The sequence below is a fragment of the Podarcis cretensis genome, assembly GCF_951804945.1.
Source record: "Podarcis cretensis genome assembly, chromosome: 3".
Classification (NCBI taxonomy): Eukaryota; Metazoa; Chordata; class Lepidosauria; order Squamata; family Lacertidae; genus Podarcis; species Podarcis cretensis.
The window spans coordinates 99797304-99816758 of NC_137172.1; the positions used below are offsets into that span (position 1 = coordinate 99797304).

The window sequence follows — 19455 nt, forward strand, 5'->3', positions numbered from 1 at the left end:
TTCGGCGTACGGCCAAAGCCTCCCTTCAAAAACCCCTTTAACGGGGAACCCTGGTATCGCCGCCGCAAAGAGGAAGATGGACTAAAGGATTCCGCCCAAGGCCTGATACCGCCAAAGTTGTGACGTTTTGCTACAGGAAAGGCGAAACCTGCCAATGCAGGGAAATTCCTTTCCGGCCCTTTAACAGCGACCTTATCGTAGCAGCGCCCGCATACCTGTGGAGAAAGGTTAACCTGCAAAACCTATGAAGAAAAGATAACCTGCAAAAGAAGGCATTAACTGAGGGTGGGTAGGGTGGGAGAAGCTCTGGAGCCAAGTGAGGATTAACAATTAAGATCCACCCTCTATTGTGTGGGCAGGTAATCCCTCCCCCAACTGGCCTGGTTTCCCTGGCAACGCTTCCCCCAGGTGGGATTGGACAACTCACTGGGGTAGGCGGGGACCTCCAGGTATCCCACCTGAGGGAAGGCAAAGCCTATGCTGATGGGGCCACTCCAGATCCAGGGCTGCACGCGTCCCCGCAAAGGGCGCCCCCCGTTTTAAGTGGGGAGCGGTCATTACTGCAACCAGCAGTGGTGTAGCGTGGGTTGCCAGCACCTGGAGCAAAGCGAGTATCCTCAGCACTGCTGATACACGGGATCAAAGGAGCAAGAGTTCAGCAACCTACCCAAGTGACAGCCATGGCACCCCATGAGCATCAAACATGGCAGAGAGTGGGACAGGAGATTGGTTAGGAATGGGTATCTTTCTAAAGTATCTATATCTATCTATCTATCTATCTATCTATCTATCTATCTATCATCTATCTATCTATCTATCTATCATCTATCTATCATCTATATCTATCTATCTATCTATCTATCTATCTATCTATCTATCTATCTATCTATCTATCTATCTATCTATCTATCATCTATCTATCATCTATCTATCATCTATCTCTATCTATCTATCTATCTATCTATCTATCTATCTATCTATCTATCTATCATCTATCTATCTATCTATCATCTATCTATCTATCTATCATCTATCTATCTATCATCTCTCTCTCTCTCTCTCTCTCTCTCTCTCTCTCTCTCTCTCTCATCATCATCATCATCTATCTATCTACCTATCTATATCTATCTATCTGTCTATCTATCTATCATCTATCTATCTATCTATCATCTATCTATATTTTTTACTATGCTATTTGTTTTCCTTTTGAAATTTTGGCACCCCTAAGGATTTTGCGCTCAGGGCAAACTGCCCCTGTGGCCCTGCCCATGCTATGCCACTGGCAACCAGACTGATGCATCCCAAAAACATGAGCTAGGTATACCACTCAAATCTCATGGCTGAGAGCATGTCCCACTTTCTCTATTTTTAACAAAATTCTCTACTTTACAGAATATGCCACTGTTGAAGGCTCTGATGTTGCTTTATAATGGCAAGAGAATTATTCTCTTACAGGAATTTTCCTAAGCCCAGGATGTATTCCATGGTGTATGAGAAGAACTTGAAAAAAAAAATCCCTTATTTAAGATGTACGTGACCGTGCATTGATGAGTTGTTCCTTTTCTTTTGAGGAAAACAAGTACATTCTGTACAGTTTGATTGGCAGGAGTTTGTGATTAGCTCCCACTACAAAAAAAAAAAAAAAAAAAAAGATTGCTACATAATGGTGCTTTTATTCTGGTTTTCTATATCAAGAAAAGTGAGACATGGAATAAAGTGGCCTAGAAATATGGTTTTCTGAAAGTTTGAAAAATGGCTCAGATACATACCAGAGAGCTGAAATTATGGTTATTTCTGTTATTGGGTAAACAAAAGCACAACACAAAAAACCGTAACCCAAACAACATGAGTAAGGCTTTTTTTTAATCTTTTAAAAAAACGTCTTTCACAGCAAAATGAATACAACTGAGTGTCCTACAGTAAAGTCCAAACTGCCTTTTCATAAATTGTACCCCAGGAAAGCACAGTTACCACTCTTTTGTGCTAAATGTGTGCTATTAGGAATACAGAGGCTTTTCAAACTGAATCAAAACATCTTTCAAAAACTGTATGTCTGCCATACTGAAAGAATACAGAGTGTTCCTAAAGTCTAATGTAGTCCTCTTGGTAAGGTTATATTTTTCTCTCATTTTGTTTCATACTGCTATATTTTAAAGCATGGCAATATGCTTAGTTCTTTGGTTCTACTGCATTCCAAGAAATTACTATATGTAGGCATGACAGATGGTAAAGAAAACAAAATCTGATCAACAGCGCAAAAAGAAAGCAGTATGAGAATTTTGGAAATGTTATGAGTAAACTCTAATGTGCGCTTACCAGAATTTGCTCTTTTCTTTTGCTTTTGGAATACTGTACATTAAGCTGGTCTATCTAATGCAGTACTCTCAACTTGACAGGCAGTGGTCATACACTGGTCTTTTCCCTTCAGCATTGCTCTTCTGGCAAACCATGGCTTAGCTCCCAGCAGTTCAGTGGCCAAAGTCTCCTCTCATGGAGTCTGGATGCTTGTGCTAAGTCATGGTTTGGCTTAGGGTTATGTGCAAAGTAGCCCAACCAGGAAACAACTCCCCTGTATTTATATGAAGTTCTTGCAATACTTCAGCAACTGATTCTCAATGACCAGAGCCGAGCCGTATTTCAGCCAGAAGATATAACCAAAGGTCAAGTATTTTTAGTTCCAATTTTCCTTCAGGAAAAATCAGACGCTGCTAATAGCTGGATCCTATGCAGGTGTGCATGAACTCATTGATTTCAATAAATGCACTTACCTCTGCATAGGATCAGGCATTAAGTCTTTTCCCACAGAAGAAGAAGAAGAAGAAGAAGAAGAAGAAGAAGAAGAAGAAGAAGAAGAGGAGGAGGAGGAGGAGGAAGAGGAGGAGGAGTTTGGACTTGATATCCTGCCTTTCACTCCCCTTAAGGAGTCTCAAAGCGACTAACAATCTCCTTTCCCTTCCTCCCCCACAACAAACACTCTGTGAGGTGAGTGGGGCTGAGAGACTTCAGAGAAGTGTGACTAGCCCAAGGTCACCCAGCAGCTGCATGTGGAGGAGCAGGGATGCGAACCCGGTTCACCAGATTACGAGTCCACCACTCTTAACTGCTACACCATGCTGGCTCTCAATACTTAAGTCTTTTCCCTTCAAAGCACTTAACTTTGGCTGGTAGAGTTGGGATTGCATTGTCCAAAATGGCCCATGGAATAACTTGCACCAGAGAGATCAGCATGCATACCAACAATGGTTCATCCCAATGCTGCCATCCTTGCAGCTTGTGACTGTTATAAACATACAAGTTGATTTACTTCAGTATGACTGAATGTGCAGAACCATGTAAGGCTCGTCTTAGTCTTAAAAGCCACCTTGCAATCACCAGAGCTAATAATAATAATAATAATAATAATAATAATAATAATAATAATAATAATTTATTTGTACCCCGCCCATCTGGCTGGCCTTCCCCAGCCACTCTGGGCAGCTTCCAACAAAGATTAAAAATACATTAAAATATCACACATTAAAAACTTCCCTGAATAGGGCTGCCTTCAGATGTCTTCTGAATGTCAGGTAGTTGTTTATCTCTTTGACATCTGATGGGAGGGCGTTCCACAGGGCAGGCACCGCTACTGAGAAGGCCCTCTGCCTGCTTCCCTGTAGCTTTGCTTCTCGCAATGAGGGAACTGCCAGAAGGCCCTCGGTGCTGGACCTCAGCACCCGGGCAGAATGATGGGGGTGGAGACACTCCTTCAGGTATACTGGGCCGAGGCCGTTTAGGGCTTTAAAGGTCAGCAACAACACTTTGAATTGTGCTCGGAAACGTACTGGGAGCTTAGAAGTCTGAACATTAAGATCCATAACTGGAACACAGATCCAACTCTCTAATGGTTACCTAGTGCTTGTTCACTGTACCTGCTGCAGCTCAGAAGCAACTGCAGAAGAGTACTTCTGCAACACAGGTACATGGTCACCCCCCAAATCCACTACATGAGCAATACACAGCCATTGCCTTACATGGCATCTCATCCAAATTTTGGCTTTTCAAGTTAGACTAAAAACTAAAGTTTGCCTGCCAGGAAGACAGAGCTGTTTCTGCTGCTGAAGCTATCATGGATTAATAGGATGATGCTTCTCCTGTGATTTCTTGCTACCTCTGGATAATGGAAAAACTCATGCTGCCAATCGGATCATTTTATCTTAAACGTATTTTATCTTGTAGCTGCATTCTGTTTTTCCCCCAGATGGCACATCAATCAAAACACAGCTCCATAGACTTTATTTACCGCATCATGGTTATTATATTGGTATGGTGCTCAAACATAAGCTTGCTATAGTGGCGATAAAGAAACAATAGTATGAATTTGCAATACCCGCAATATTAACTTAAAACAGCACTGAAGGGGAAAGTGGGGAAAGGATTACAGTTTTAAGTCTTCCAACTTAATAAACTTTGACAACACCAAAGTGTGAAATGAAGCTCATAAATGATTTAGAGGCTCCTGGAACAATACACTGTTTATTACACATAGATTTCCCTCTTCCTTTGGGAAAGCTCAGAGCGGTTTATATGCTGTTCTTCCATCCTGCCACTGGCCAGGCTAAGACCTGCTAAGTTATTCTGCAACAGCATAATGAACCCTAAGGTGATAACATATAAATTACAAAGTTCTACTTTCTTCATAAGTAGATCTGTAGAAGAAGAAGAAAAAGAGTTTGGATTTGATATCCCACTTTATCAGTACTCGAAGGAGTCTCAAAGCGGCTAATGTTCTCCTTTCCCTTCCTCCCCCACAACAAACACTCTGCGAGGTGAGTGAGGCTGAGAGACTTCAGAGAAGTGTGACTAGCCCAAGGTCACCCAGCAGCTGCATGTGGAGGAGCGGAGACGCGAACCTGGTTCACCAGATTACGAGTCCACCGCTCTTAACCACTACACCACGCTGGCTCTCTGTATTTAACAAACAGTAGCCTTGCACACATATTCTTTCATTGCTTACAAAACGCATGATGCAACAGATAAACACCAAGAACTAAAATGGAGACTGTCTATTAATACCATTTTTGTAAAGCCATACTCCATGCTAAGAACACCCATGTGTTATATTGCTTCTCTTTTAAAGTGGCACAGAGATTTATCTCAAGAGGAGCTGCTGGCAGCAACAGTCAGCTGACACGACTCCATAAATTCTACACAAAATGTAAAGCTTTTTAGAATTCTCTTATGTCAAACTATGGTTTTATGCTACTTTCGCTTTACAAGGGAAAAAATGTCAACTCTGTGTTGTTGTTTTTAACCATAACAATTCAAGGAAGTGGACCTTTTATTTATTTTTTTAAAAGGTTTCTTACTTCCATTACTTCAACGAAGTACTAAATCCACTACTTTGGACAAAGAAAGAAAACCTCATCTCAAGCAACTAAAATGCATTCTAATATCTGAGAACAGAGAGGATAGTACCAACATGGACATGATTAATACCACAGGTAAAAGGCGTACTGAACTGAGTAATGTGGCAATGAATCCACGGAAGTAATGAATATTTAAAGTTTTATAAGGAAATAAAAGAGAGGCAGACTGGCGTCTTCAATCTTTCTATTCAAAGGATGGCACTGGAGGCCAACGAGAGATCTTATTATTTCTTGTTTCAAGACAGTGGGAAGGAGATACGCGAAAACAAAAGGGCAGAACTGAATGTGCACAGGTAATGGAAGGGATGTTTCCTACTGAGCTACACAGCTTAAGACGAAATGAAGAAAAACATGATTTATTATTAACAGGTACTATCAACTCATTAATTTTCCTGCAGTTATTTTTGTGGCTCCACATTTTGCCCTTGATATCTTAGATGCAAAATCGTTTCTAATCACAGGGATATTTCATGCAGCGCACAAAGGGAAAAAAACAACACTTTTTCCTTGTACGATAAAATGTAATCTTAACACCTGATTTGTAAAGTAGAGCTGCCACAAGTTTATTGGAGGGGAGGGAATTTTGTTTGCCCCAGTGCGTTTTATCAGGGCTTTCCGATTTGTGGTTGTGGCATGCCAAAAATGGCTTGGGCCACAATGTGGGGATCTACAATCTTGAAGACTTGCCCGAGTGATTCCAGCTGAGAAGCCCACCTGTTGAGAATTTCCCATGTGAACCATTAAAAAGGCTATCTTCTTTCATTAGAGAGGATTTCATCAGACAGTGGTGGCCAAACTTGGCCCTCCAGCTGTTTTTGGACTACAACTCCCATCATCCCTAGCTAGCAAGACCAGTGGTCAGGGATTATGGAAATTGTAGTCCTAAAACAGCTGGAGGGCCAAATTTGGCCACCACTGTCATAAGAGAAATGCACTGGGCCAAATCGACATTAGCAGTTGCCAAGTTTATAAACTCCACCCTCAAATATCAGATGATGCCTGCTTGTCTTTTATGTTATGGATACATATGTAAGTTGACCCCAAATATCCTTGTTGGAAACAGTATGAATAACCCATTAACTGCTCCTTGAAGTTGTACCCTTTAACATTACAAATAACCCATTATTCTAGCTGGGGCTTGTATTCCGTTTCTCTTCCAATTATTGATCTACCTGTCATGGTATTGCCGGAGAATGAAGGGGAGGAGCAGAGACAGGCAGAGGAAGGGGGGCAGGAAGTGGCGGTGGAGGAAAGAAGGGAAAGCCAGGAGGAGGGACAGCTCACAGATGTTGGACCAGAGCCTCAACACCGCACAGGAATTTCTGGCACAGACAGTGAAACAATGCCTGTTCTGTCTGCCAAGGAAAGGAGAGTGTTAAAGAGGAGGGGACAGAGACATCACATGAAAATTCCACACCTTTTTCTGTTGGAGAAGGGGCGGGCATAAGGCACTCCCAGAATCTGAGCCGGAGGATTCGGATGCATGATTGTAACGTGCTGCTTGTACATATGTAAAATAAAGACTGTATATATGTATCTCTGAGTGAGCAGAGGCATTTCTTGCGGAGAGCATTCACAAGCCATCACACTACCCCCTTGAATCTCACCCTCTCCTTGACAATAACCCCACAGGATAGCAACATGCCATGATGGCATACAGGCAAACAGGGTACACTCATTCTCGTACTGCTACACCATGCATAAATGCATTTTAAAATGTTTAAAATTAACAAATGCATTTCAAATTTAAAGCAGTCTTCATTCATTGACTTACTCTGATCACGGAATCCCACAAAGACCAGGACCACAGTGAGTAAATAAGAATTCTGCACTAGTGTTTCATGAGTGTGGCATCCCCCCCCCCCCGATTAAACTGAATATATCAGTTTTAATATCTATCTATCATCTATCTATCTATCTATCTGTCTGCCTGTCTGTTTTGGCATTCAATAGAAATTGCTCTGCTAAAAGACAGCATGTTCAATGGATTCCCAGGGTGTGTGTGTGGGGGTGCCCATTGCAACAAATAGCCTCTGGCATAGTTTAGTGAACTATATCCACCACTCAGTTTCAACAGAATTCATTTCGTATTGTTTTTGCTGCTTGTCTGACTCCACATGCTGTATCAGATAAGGGCACAGTGGAACTGCAAAGGTTTAGAACGTTGTAAGCCTGCAACTTCTACAGAAATTGGATAGTGGGCAAAAGAGCATCATCACAATGGCGTCAACATTCTGTGACTGCGTGGCTTGGAAAAGCATTTCTGCAGCCCGTCCAATAGTTGTGTGTATGTGTGTACACATACATAACTAGGAAAATGAAACAACCAGGCTTTAGCCACATAAAAAGTTGTCTTCAACATGTTGCTATGACTTTCCCCATCCATTTTCAGGGTTGGTTTGGGTAGGCTATCCAGACGCCTCCAGTTTCTTTTTTAAAACAACTTTTCTCTAGAACACACACTTTCATTTTACTGCTCCATTATTACATTTCGCTGTCAGCTTACAGTATAAGCATTCTTCTTCCTTCTTTTCCACCTAGCTCATTTACTGAGGGGGTGAAACACATTCATTTTTTCCTCCTTCACATGCTATTTTTATGCCATGTACAAGACAGTATCTCTGTGAATGTTGTATTAAAAGAATGCTTTTGTTCACTTAGGTTTCACATTCATTTTATTTTAATATTTGTGTAAAGGGGGCATGCTGCAAGCAAATCAGCATTTAAAATTCATGTTGAAGCTTTATTTGTGTTTGGGTTAATTTATATTTATGTTACCTTGTACTACTTTTATTCTGTTTTGTGATGAGTTAATGTCCAAGGGAATCTAAACCGGAACCCTGTATTAAAAGCAAAATGAAATATTTAGTGAATCTACATATGTTTCAACATTTTGGGACCGAAAACTGGGATGTGTATCTTCCTGGTTGTGCTCTCGTGTGAGTCACATCGACTGCATGAGAGCACAGAATTCATTGATCTCACATGTTTGGGGGCTCTGTGATTTTGCACATTTTTGGGTGCCGTGTAGAGATCATGGCACCCCAAAATGGGAAGTCCTGATATCATGAAGGCAGTTCAGGGATATGGAACTGGAGAAACTGCGATGATTGCTTTCCCCCACTCCACTCCCCTATCCTGTGCATTTTTGAAATGTGGATTGCTGAACTGGGCAACTTCTTCAAACCTAGACAAAATGAAGTGAGAACAGAGAAAAACCTACAGAGTACTTCTTTGGAGAAGCTGAAGAGCACAATGGGAAACCTGTGAGCCTCCATATGTTGTTGGACTACAATTCTTATCATCCCAGCCACTAGCCAGGCATCTGGGCCTGGTGGGAGCTTGAGGAGTGATGGATTTCCTATCCCTGCTGTAGAAGATAGGAGTTCTGCTAATCAAAGGGCTGCTCTCCTGAACCCTTCAACAGTCTTGTATAGGGCAGGCCCCAACAATTGCTCTGTGAACACAGTACTATGAAGCTTCCAACCTTCCCAAAGGACTCTTCTCTCCAAGCTGCTTAAGTTCTATGTGGTTTTAAAAGTGTGGTGCCAGATTTTCCCTCCATGCTGGATTTTGCTACCTCTGGTTTCTGAGAATGCACAATAAGAACTGCTGATTGAAGCAACTGTGCTAAGCGTACCCTTAATCACAGACAGAATTTGCAAATAGAAATAATATGTTTTAAAAGGGCGCAGAACACAGAAATAGAGCCAGTTTAAGTGCTGGCCAGCTTTGATAACCATCTCTCGACCTCCTTATGGAAAATGGGGTAGAACAAAATAAAATAATACTGGACACACCGAAAAAGGGAGGTAGCAAGAGTAGGAAACTAGTTCCAGAAGTTGCAAAACATGATGGTGTGGGGAGAAATTTCTAGATGACAGCACATGTTCAAATTGGCATTTATTTGTCTATTAACCAATCTATATACTGCTTTATGAGGTGGAACTGGCCTTTCAAGGCAATGTACAAAATTTCATGCAACACGATCGTAACCATAATTCAACTAAAACCACATCGCAGCACCATAAAACTTAAGAAGATCACAAGAACCTGCTAGATCAGAGCAATTCCCATCTAGTCCAGCATCCTGCTTCTAGTGGCCAAGCGGATGTGCATGGGAAGCCCACAAGAAGGATATACCTGTAGTCAATTGGGCTCAATGCCTCTCTTTGATGTACAGAGCAACATCTCCAGCAAATCCTTCCCTGTCCATCTTGTAGCATCGGGATGTTGGGATACTGCCAGGGAGACAGAGGCCATCATGTAGGCCTACACATTGTCCCCGGACGTCCTCCGGTCTCCCGTTGGAACAGCATCAGTCATTTAGCGACACGAGCCTCAGACACATTCCAAGACTCGTGCACATCCTTTTCAGCATTCTCCACAACGGAAGATTCACCAAGGAGAGCATATATACAGCTTTATTCAATGTTGGTCAGAACAAAGGAAAAACATGACTGCTTGCATCCATGTCGAGGAAAACAGCCAGAACAAAAGCTATATACAAAACGGAAACTCCCAGTGAGCAGGAAGTACACAGGCATGTGACACACAACAGCCTGTTCCCCTTTTAAGGAGGAATGGAAATATCCTAACACGGGATGTCTCACTGTTTTTCTCCATTCCACTAGGTTTCCATTGCACCCAAGCATATCTATGCTCTCCTTTAATACACTAAGCCAAGAGTTTGTATAAGGTGTCTGAGGCAAAATGGGAAGCTGCCGCCATATGCATGTGCTGTGCATTGCCCACCCCTGCCAAAGCCTCACTTGCCAAGGTTGCAAGGATGTGGGTTCTGATGAGATATTGTGAGAGCCCCACATTTTTGTGGGGTTCTCGTGAGATCTCACCAGAACCCAGAAGACGTTGCAGCGGGAGTTGGGGCATGCCTGCAGGAAGGTGCCCCTTGGATTCTGCCACCAAAGGCTGCCTCGGCCTGCCTCAGGAACAGGCTTGCTAGTAACTTCGTATGGTCTTGTCAGGGAACTGCCATCGGAGCCAGAGGGAGAGGGAGGGCTCCAGAGGAATTCCGGAGAGCGTCCCGGGAGGGAGAGAAGCAGCCCATCTTCTGGGGAAGGAAATCAGCACCAGTGGAGAAGAGGGGCAGATGGGGGAATCGGTGAGGTGGCTCCATGACTCCTCGCCGGAGACCAGCTGGGAGAGCATGGGTCCTCCGCTGCCCACACCCTCCCTGCGCAGAAGGCTTCTGTGCAGGGAGAGTAGGCGGAGACTAGGCGCCAAAGAGCTTCTTTGCTGGAAGAAGTTCAAGAAACGCCCACTGACGGATTCTGCCAGCGATTGAGACAGCCATGGGTGAGTGGCTGTCCGGACAGAAAGGGTTCACTCAGGCAACCCAGCCAGGTGTGGCGCCGATTTTATGCACGAGCAACCCCTAGGACCATTACAGGTCTGGAACCCTGTTCAGTTCTTATTGCATGTATTCCCCTGCAAGTAGCTCATGAGAAAGGTTTGTCTTGCAGAGAACTAGAAGTCACCAGAGCAGAGAACTAGCAAACTGATGTAGCACCAGAGATCAGGCAGATCTAGTACAACAATGCAACACCTGGGCGTGGAGGTCCAAGAATAGCCCTTCTTTAACCTGAAAACATGAGTGCCCTAGACACAAATGAGCATGAACACAGCTTTATGGTCACATGCAAAATATGGTCCTTTATCACAATATACATGAGGCATATACTCTAGTCCCATATTCATTAATTAATTCTGTTTTCAAATTCTCCAAAAATAAGACAGTTGCATTACAATTTCTAGAAAATTTAAGCTGCTTAGAAGATGGGGGGCGGGGAGAAGCAAAGATTGTCCTAGACCAGTGATGGCCAAACTTGGCCCTCCAGCTGTTTTGGGACTACAACTCCCATCATCCCTAGCTAACAAGACCAGTGGTCAGGGATGATGGGGATTGTAGTCCCAAAACAGCTGGAGGGCCAAGTTTGGCCATCACTGTCCTAGACAGTATAGCTTTACTGAGAAGTGTTCCCTACCCCCATAGTATGGACGTCAACGCATCACATTATTCTGTCAGTGTAATGTATTTGCTTTGAGTAACAGTTATTTCTTTTATAGGATTATTCTCACAAGACTATGTTCCTCTCTAGACAGACAACTTCACAATAATAGGCTACTTGGGATTTATTTATTTAAATAACTTATATGTAAGTTTACTCATGTACCCATGTCTAATGTTGATACCCTGAAGCATTGCTTGATTTTCATTTTCCACGTATCTCTTTCAAGGTCTGTGCCTCATTGCTGTGTTATCCCACTTTCCAAACTATTGGAAGTTTACCACAATATTTTCCCTAATTCTTTTCTATATAAGTATGGACTAATAGTAAATAATACCTCCTTTCCAAGATTGCTAACAACTGCTTCTTAACATGATTCCACAGACCCCTAAATGGAATCAAGGTTCATGTAGGAATATACAAACACAACAAGAGCAAAAATTCTCTCTGAGGATTGCTCAGATTCCTACTTTGTCATGATTGCACATTTTTGGAAGCTGAAATAGTATGCAGAGATGTAAAGCATGGCCACCGAATCTTCAGAGAATCCCCTGAGATGTACTACTGTGACTCACAATGAATTTCATTTGCGCTAGAGGTGTGAATTCTCTTTAAAAAATAAATGGCAAATGTGTTTGGAGAGGGAGTAGAATGCCTGAAACAGTGATGCTAATAGTCACAAACACCGCAGGCAGGTGAACTGGAGCTGGGATCACCCAATGAAAGCAATGGGGCAATTATAGGATGTTGCTCTTTCATAATTGCGTATACAATTGGGACCCTCTGTCCAGTCTGTCCAAACTTGGAAAGGTGCTTTCTAATAGTGTAGAATGCCCTATAATGCCAGTGTCGACAGAAAACAGCAAAGTTACAGGCAGAAGACCAAGTATCCCATTGAAATCAATAGAAAAAACTAAAATTAGTAAATGAATAAAGGATCAAAAACAAAACTAATGCAATTCAAATGAATGAAAATGAAGCAAACCAAACTGTTAAATTTAGGTTGAATATAAAAACAGGACATTTTTCTGCGTCCACATTGAATTTGCACCAGTGAATCCACATTTAATTACTGCATTTAATATCAAAATCTCCCATATGCAAGTACACATTTGCTTTACCTGCTTGATCTTTAAATATTTTTGATATGACGACAGGCACTTTGTGCTCAGCACCACCCTGAAAGAGATAAGTGACAAGAAGAAGAGTTTTAGCTACTCATCGACTTCACTTTTTTGTACTATGTATCAAAAAAGAGAAGAGAAGAAAGAATTATGCATACCTTTATACTTAAGCCCAAACCACCAACTGGTTGTCTACGAAGTTTAACAGTTCTGTGCTTTAAAAAATGGTAGAAAAAATAAATTTAGGTGAAAATACAATATTAGATGCATGCATATCGAATTTGTCTCACCTACTCTCTCTTCTCATATTCAGCATAATTATTCTAGAAAGCTGAAAGACTTAATTCCATAAAATAATATGATATTTAATTCATAACGCTATCACTAGCACAAAAGAAGGGCTTTTTTTCTTCATTTACTGAAGGGGGAAATTAAATCCTTTGCACCAGTTTGTACCTTGAGTTGCACAATATTCTATGACAAATGCAATCCAGATATATGCAAACAGGACTTTCATGATTTTTGACCAGTTGCCCAGACTCTTCCACTGTTCACAGATATGAACAGGAGCTTGTGCCATTGGAGCCACTGACCGCAGATAACTATGCTTGTCAACTCTAGAGCACGTCCCATTTAATTTTATGTGGTTTAATCACTTGAACAGCAATCCTATACACGCAGTGAACTCAATGAGGCTTACTTCTGAGTAAACTTGCAGAGGATCACACTGTGAGCACAATATGCCAAGTCTCATTAAAGGAATAGGTGCAACAATATAAATGTTTGATTGGACTGATAAGCTTTAATTTAAAATTTTCTGGTTTGCCCTTGTCAAATCTCTGAAAGTTTAAAAATACAGAGCATTGCTTCCGGTGTATGTTTGCACAAAAGTTTGTATTCTTTGCTGATATCAGTTATACCCTTGATTTCCATTTTTAGTTTTCAAATCAATCTTTTTCCATATCCAGCTGACTTTCCTGCAGTGAGCTACCCCACTCATATTAATCTATTTCTCATGGTTATTTCTTCAATACTTTTTTTTTTTAAAGCAGGTACGTGAGATAAAATCTTTATGGGCATCTTCTGTAGCAATCTATCTCACGTTTAATAGCACCTTGCATTTTTGACATTTTATTCATGCTCACTTTTCTTGGTACTTGACATAATAATGGAACACGAAGAGCTTCATTTTATCTATTGACAGTAAATGCACAGTAATACTGTTTAGCAACATGCTGAGTGCAGCTGTAGCCACAATACCTTTTCTCATCACCGGGAGCAGATATGGTTGGATATTTCAAGGTTGTTGTTGCTATCATTATTATTATTATTCACTCTGTATAGAGGAAAATTATTGTTCGGATATTTATATTATATTTATTATATTACGTTTCATTTTACCAAAACTGTTGCTTGATTTGTTTTCTAAGGAAACACCTGTAAGTCTGATTAATTTCCACAAAGCCTTCTGCAGAGTTTTATTTTTACGCATATATGAAAAAGAAACTGACATCATCAGCTTGAGGAAAGAACTTGTTGCATTATTGCTTTGGTGCTGCACTAGCAAAGCAAATTCAACATTCCCAACAGTGGTGTGCAGTGAAATTTTTCGTAAGGGAACAGTTAGGGCCAGAGGTGCCAGTTTATGGGGGCAATTTGTGGGAGGAAATTGCGCCTCCCTCGCTAATCCGGGCAAAAGCTTTCTAGTCTTGGAAAGGAGGCACCAGACTTTTGACAGGATTCTGGAGCCCTGCTGCCTCCTTCCCAAAGCTGGGCGGGCATTGAGAAGGTGGCGGGTGGGCTCTTGGACCCCGTCAGAGCATTGTGTGGAGAGTTCCAGCCTCCCACCAGTAGGAATAAAGACAGACACATGGCACCGTTATTTTAGGTTAATGGGCTAAAATTGGCCACAACTTTATTGGATACAGGTAAAGTCAAGTCAAGTCAAGTTTTATTGCGGCAAAAGCCAGCAACACAGAACACCACAAGATCAAACAAAAGGAAATAAACAACAGCACCAAGAAAAAAAAAAAGATATTACACAAGGGAACTTCGCAGTGTGCCATTCAACAAAAGAGATTTACGCTTCCTGATTGCTAAAGTGCAAAATTTGGCCACCTCATATGATATTGAGCTTGAGGAATCTTCCAGAAGGTATTTTCGTAGAATTTCGGGGGAGGATTCCAAATAATGTTGAAGGGGTATAAATTTTATAAAAGCGGCAAAATAAGTTGAACTCGTTCTTCACTATAGAATTCACAAAATAGAAGGATGTGAGTGACAGATTCTACCTTATTAGACATATAGGGGCAGAGACGCGCATGCATTGGTACCCGCGTAAATTTGCCGTACAGCACTGCTGAGGGCATTGTCTCAAAGCGGGCTCTGGAGAAAGCCCATCTATAAGCTTCGTTAGTGATGTTAGTTAAGTAAGGGGCAGCGGATACAGGTAAAGAGCGGTATTGGCTTAGGCATTGGTCCTATCCAACTATCCGGCTTCAGCCTGTTTGCTTGGAGACCGGGAAGGGTTAACACCAGCAGGTGGAGCCCTGCTGATGCACATCAACTAGAAACTCCTCCGGGGTCACCGCTGGGGGGCATGCTTTAGGCCCTGACCTCCATAGGCTTCGGATGAGGCCACGCCCCCCAGAATCCTTCAATATCTGGGGGAGGTGATGGCGCTACTCCCCCCCAACCCATCTACATAACAATACCCATACCAATGCCTAACCGCCAAAACCGAAGAAGTTGTGATGATTTGCTACGAGGTAGGCGAAAAACCAAATGGCCGGTGCTAATTTGCCAAATGGAAAAAATACCTACCAGGCCCCTTAACGGCGACCAACCGAGGTCCATAGCAAGGTCAGAAGAGGAACCTTGAAGGGCGGGCGGGCGGGAAACCACAGCAGCTGAGCGGCCAAAGAGGGAGATCCTGGGCTGCACTTGCCTTAGATGAGGCAAGCCACACCCCCTAAGCCAGCTGATTGGCTGGCCAGGGGATGATGCAGCCCGAGGATTCCTCAGATCGCGCGGGGGCTGGGAGCCAGCCTCTGCGCATGTGTTGGGGGCGTGAAGCCGGCAACACCACCTCCCCCTGAGGTCGGAAGTGGCTTTGCACCTCCCTCCCTAAGCTGAGCAGAAGCTTCCCAGGCTTAGGGAAGGAGATGCTAGGCATTAATACTCTAACTTGCCAGGGACATTTAGGGAACTAGCATATTCCCCCCTAGTCTACTGACGGCACGCCACTGATTCCAAACCAACTGCATGGCTTTTATTCAGTTACAACTACAGTGAGCTTGAATTCTGGCAAGACATGGTAACATTCCCACCCACCCCCTTCCTCTGGATGAATATTTTTTAAAGAAGCAACTGAAGTCGCCTGGGAACTGAGTTGAAAATGCTGTTTTGCCTCCATAGCTTGCAAAGGGAATCAGAAAAGCGAGGTCACGTCATCATCTCAGCACTAGTTTTAAGGGGCTAGTGAATCTGAGAAATTGGTTGTGTTCGTGTGTAATGCTAAGCCAAACCATAGCTTAGTAATGAGCATGCTGGCTCCCAGAGCAGGGCTTACAGCTGCTCTGCTCCTTTAGGCTCAGCTAAGTGTGGCAGCTGCCTGCTTCTTGGGAGAAAAGTAATGACAAACCTAGACAGCGTCTTAAAAAGCAGAGACATCACCTTGCCAACAAAGGTCCGTATAGTTAAAGCTATGGTTTTCCCAGTAGTTATGTATGGAAGTGAGAGCTGGAACATAAAGAAGGCTGATCGCCGAAGAATTGATGCTTTTGAATTATGGTGCTGGAGGAGACTCTTGAGAGTCCCATGGACTGCAAGAAGATCAAACCTCTCCATTCTGAAGGAAACCAGCCCTGAGTGCTCACTGGAAGGACAGATCGTGAAGCTGAGGCTCCAATACTTTGGCCACCTCATGAGAAGAGAAGACTCCTTGGAAAAGACCCTGATGTTGGGAAAGATTGGGGGCACAAGAAGAAGGGACGACAGAGGACGAGATGGTTGGACAGTGTTCTTGAAGCTACCAGCATGAGTTTGACCAACCTGGGGCTTGGCAGTGGAAGACAGGAGTGTCTGGCGTGCTCTGGTCCATGGGGTCACGAAGAGTTGGACACGACTAAATGACTAAACAACAACAAAGTGTGGCAGCCAAACTCTCTTCTCCTTAACCGCCATCCTGGGTTCAGATGACACGCTAAGGAAAACTTTGGCTTAGCTGCTGCACTGAGCTAAAAGAACTTGGGAGGAGGAAAGCAGCTTCCAGCTCAGCTCTGGGAAGCAGCACATTTGCACAGGGCCAGTGAGACAGAGTTTGGCTTACTGTGATGCACAAACCAGGACATTTTGCAAGTCTCAGATTACAGTTATTTAGCCTGACAAATTGCAATTAGTCATTCAAGAAAAGAAATAATAAAGAGTAGTGCACTGAAAGTGCTCTGCAATTAAATTTTAATGAATATGTGCATACCAGCTGCACTTAACTAATATATCTGATATTTAATCCAGATGTACAGAATCTATCATCTCGTAAGGCATCAAATCAAATGTTAAGAAGGACTGCAGCATTTTAATATTTTGAGGTTGAATTTTGTTAATTAGCAACATGTTTGATTAACTAGTATCTAAATATATCCAGATAATGGGGAAATGAGCAATTAAATCTTAACTTATTTTAAATGCCAGTTATTTTAATTAAAATACTCAACAGGGGAAAGAAATCACAATATGAGTGTTGACTTGCAAACCTTTTAAAACAAGAGTATTTACTTCTACCTTATAATTTTTCTGCAAAAGATTGAGTTCATTGTACATGTTTTAAAAGGGGACACGGGTGGCGCTGTGGGTAAAACCTCAGCACCTAGGACTTGCCAATCGCATGGTCGGCGGTTCGAATCCCCGCAGCGGGGTGCGCTCCCGTCGTTCGATCCCAGCGCCTGCCAACCTAGCGGTTCGAAAGCACCCCTGGGTGCAAGTAGATAAATAGGGACCGCTTACAAGCAGGAAGGTAAACGGCGTTCCGTGTGCTGCGCTGGCTCGCCAGATGCAGCTTCGTCACGCTGGCCATGTGACCCAGAAGTGTCTGCAGACAGCGCTGGCTCCCGGCCTATAGAGTGAGATGAGCGCACAACCCTAGAGTCTGGCAAGACTGGCCCGTACGGGCAGGGGTACCTTTACTTTACCTATAAGCATTCATATGCATATGCATTCAGTCATTCTGGCAAGCATGAAAGGTCCACAGAGAACTCTGTGATTGCAATCATTCAATCTCACAAATTACCAGATTTTTCCGTCTATAAGACACCCTCATGTATAAGACGCCCCCTATTTTGGGGGACTCAGATTTAATAAAATGAGGGGAGAGATGGCCCCGTGTATAAGACGCCCCCTAATTTTTGACATTATTTTTTAGGAAAAAAACCTAGTCTTCTACATGGAAAAATACGGTATTTACTCACTGGGTGGGGCAGAGCTTCCAGCAGGTGAGTCACTGTTGCTTACTTCAGCTGAGCCAATCCAGCACTCCTGCTGGTGTGTTTGCACTTTACCGACTGACTCATTGCTTTGCCCTTCTCCTTTTTAGTACAGCACAGCAGCTCTGCCCCACTTGGTGAGCTGCTTCTGTACACCTGGTGAATTCAGCTCACCTTCCTTGCTTAGAAGCATGCATAAAATTGCAGCTAAGGACCCTCAAAAAATCTCCAGACTCACAGAATCCCACATTGTTTTCCATGTGGGATGGTGAGTGGCAGTTCGATCAGCTGTGAGTAGGCTCCAGGAATATAAGTGAATGTGTTAGGTGAGAGGATTGTGCCTGCTGACCCATATGTTGGGTCTCCTGCATATGTTGATTTGCAGGTGTGCACAGAAGCCTATCTCCATACAGCATCCAGTGTGTAATCCATTCCTTCTGAAATGAGATTTCAGAGCAAATACATATATGCCTTCCATGCACATATTCTGATCTATGAAGTGAAAGCTTTGGCTATAAGGCATAGTCCCATTCTTCCACCACAGATTCATTCCTACATTGTTTTATTCTGAGCACAGAGTTTATACATCTGTCTAAATAGCTGCTCTGTAGAGTGAATACTGTTCCTTTAACTGAAATATTAAGTAATTCCACTGAGGGCCAAACTACACATAATACCAAAACATCAGTTTTTTGTATTTTCTTCAAAAATCCTGTTTTTTATTGGGGCTACAGTATGTTACAAGGGGAGCTTTAAACTCTCCTGTGATCTGGATGGAAATTCACCCTCTGCTACTATTAACCACTGGGGAAGGAACGGAGAGATTCTCATGGGCTTTTGTTGACTTTGAGAAGTGTTACTACCTGCTATTCCTTGCCAGCATATCATGCTCCACCAAGAATGCATGGGTTTCTTTTCATTACCGTATATATATTTCTAAACATCTAAATACCTCCACAACTGTATAGCAGAAATACTATGCTATTTTAAAAAAAGTATTCCACTATGAAGTAAATTATACCCAAGATGCACAGTTTAAAGGCAATTTTGTGGGAGGACGGGACCTGATTGTTGTGCTTTAAAGGTTTTATTGGATGAAGATTTCCTGAAAACTAATCCCAGCCACAGACCTATCTCCTGCAACAGAAGTTGTTAGTCATGTGCATGAGTGACGATTGGTAATGGAAGTTCTGGATTATGGGCTGGTATTACTGTAATCCCTTTTTTTACTGTCTCTGCTTCATCTTTCCGTGCTGTCAAATGCTGGAAGCTTCTGGTAACAAAAACACTCCACCGGCACATTGTTCTACTGTGCTCTCTATATGCAGATATGTTTAAAAAAACTGCAAAAGCAAACAAACCACTCAATGCCATCTATATAAAAGCAGCAACAGGAGATGAATGATTTTTAAAGAAT

At 42.6% G+C, this 19455-nt stretch overlaps 1 protein-coding gene across 4 annotated transcripts in view; it reads right to left on the minus strand.

Annotated features, from left to right (window-relative positions):
* Nucleotides 1–19455, minus strand: part of SNTG2 (syntrophin gamma 2) — a gene marked incomplete at its 3' end in the record, with an annotated part of 223603 nt that overhangs the window by 109550 nt on the left and 94598 nt on the right. For 3 of the 4 annotated variants that reach the window (XM_079969901.1, XM_079969902.1, XM_079969900.1), the window contains exons 3-4: nucleotides 12717–12773; nucleotides 12556–12613 (exon numbers count right to left, since the gene is read on the minus strand). In XM_079969901.1, the coding sequence (XP_079826027.1) occupies nucleotides 12556–12613; nucleotides 12717–12773 (115 nt within the window). The remainder of the gene's footprint in view (nucleotides 1–12555; nucleotides 12614–12716; nucleotides 12774–19455) is intronic. The other variant, XM_079969903.1, reaches the window with a different exon arrangement.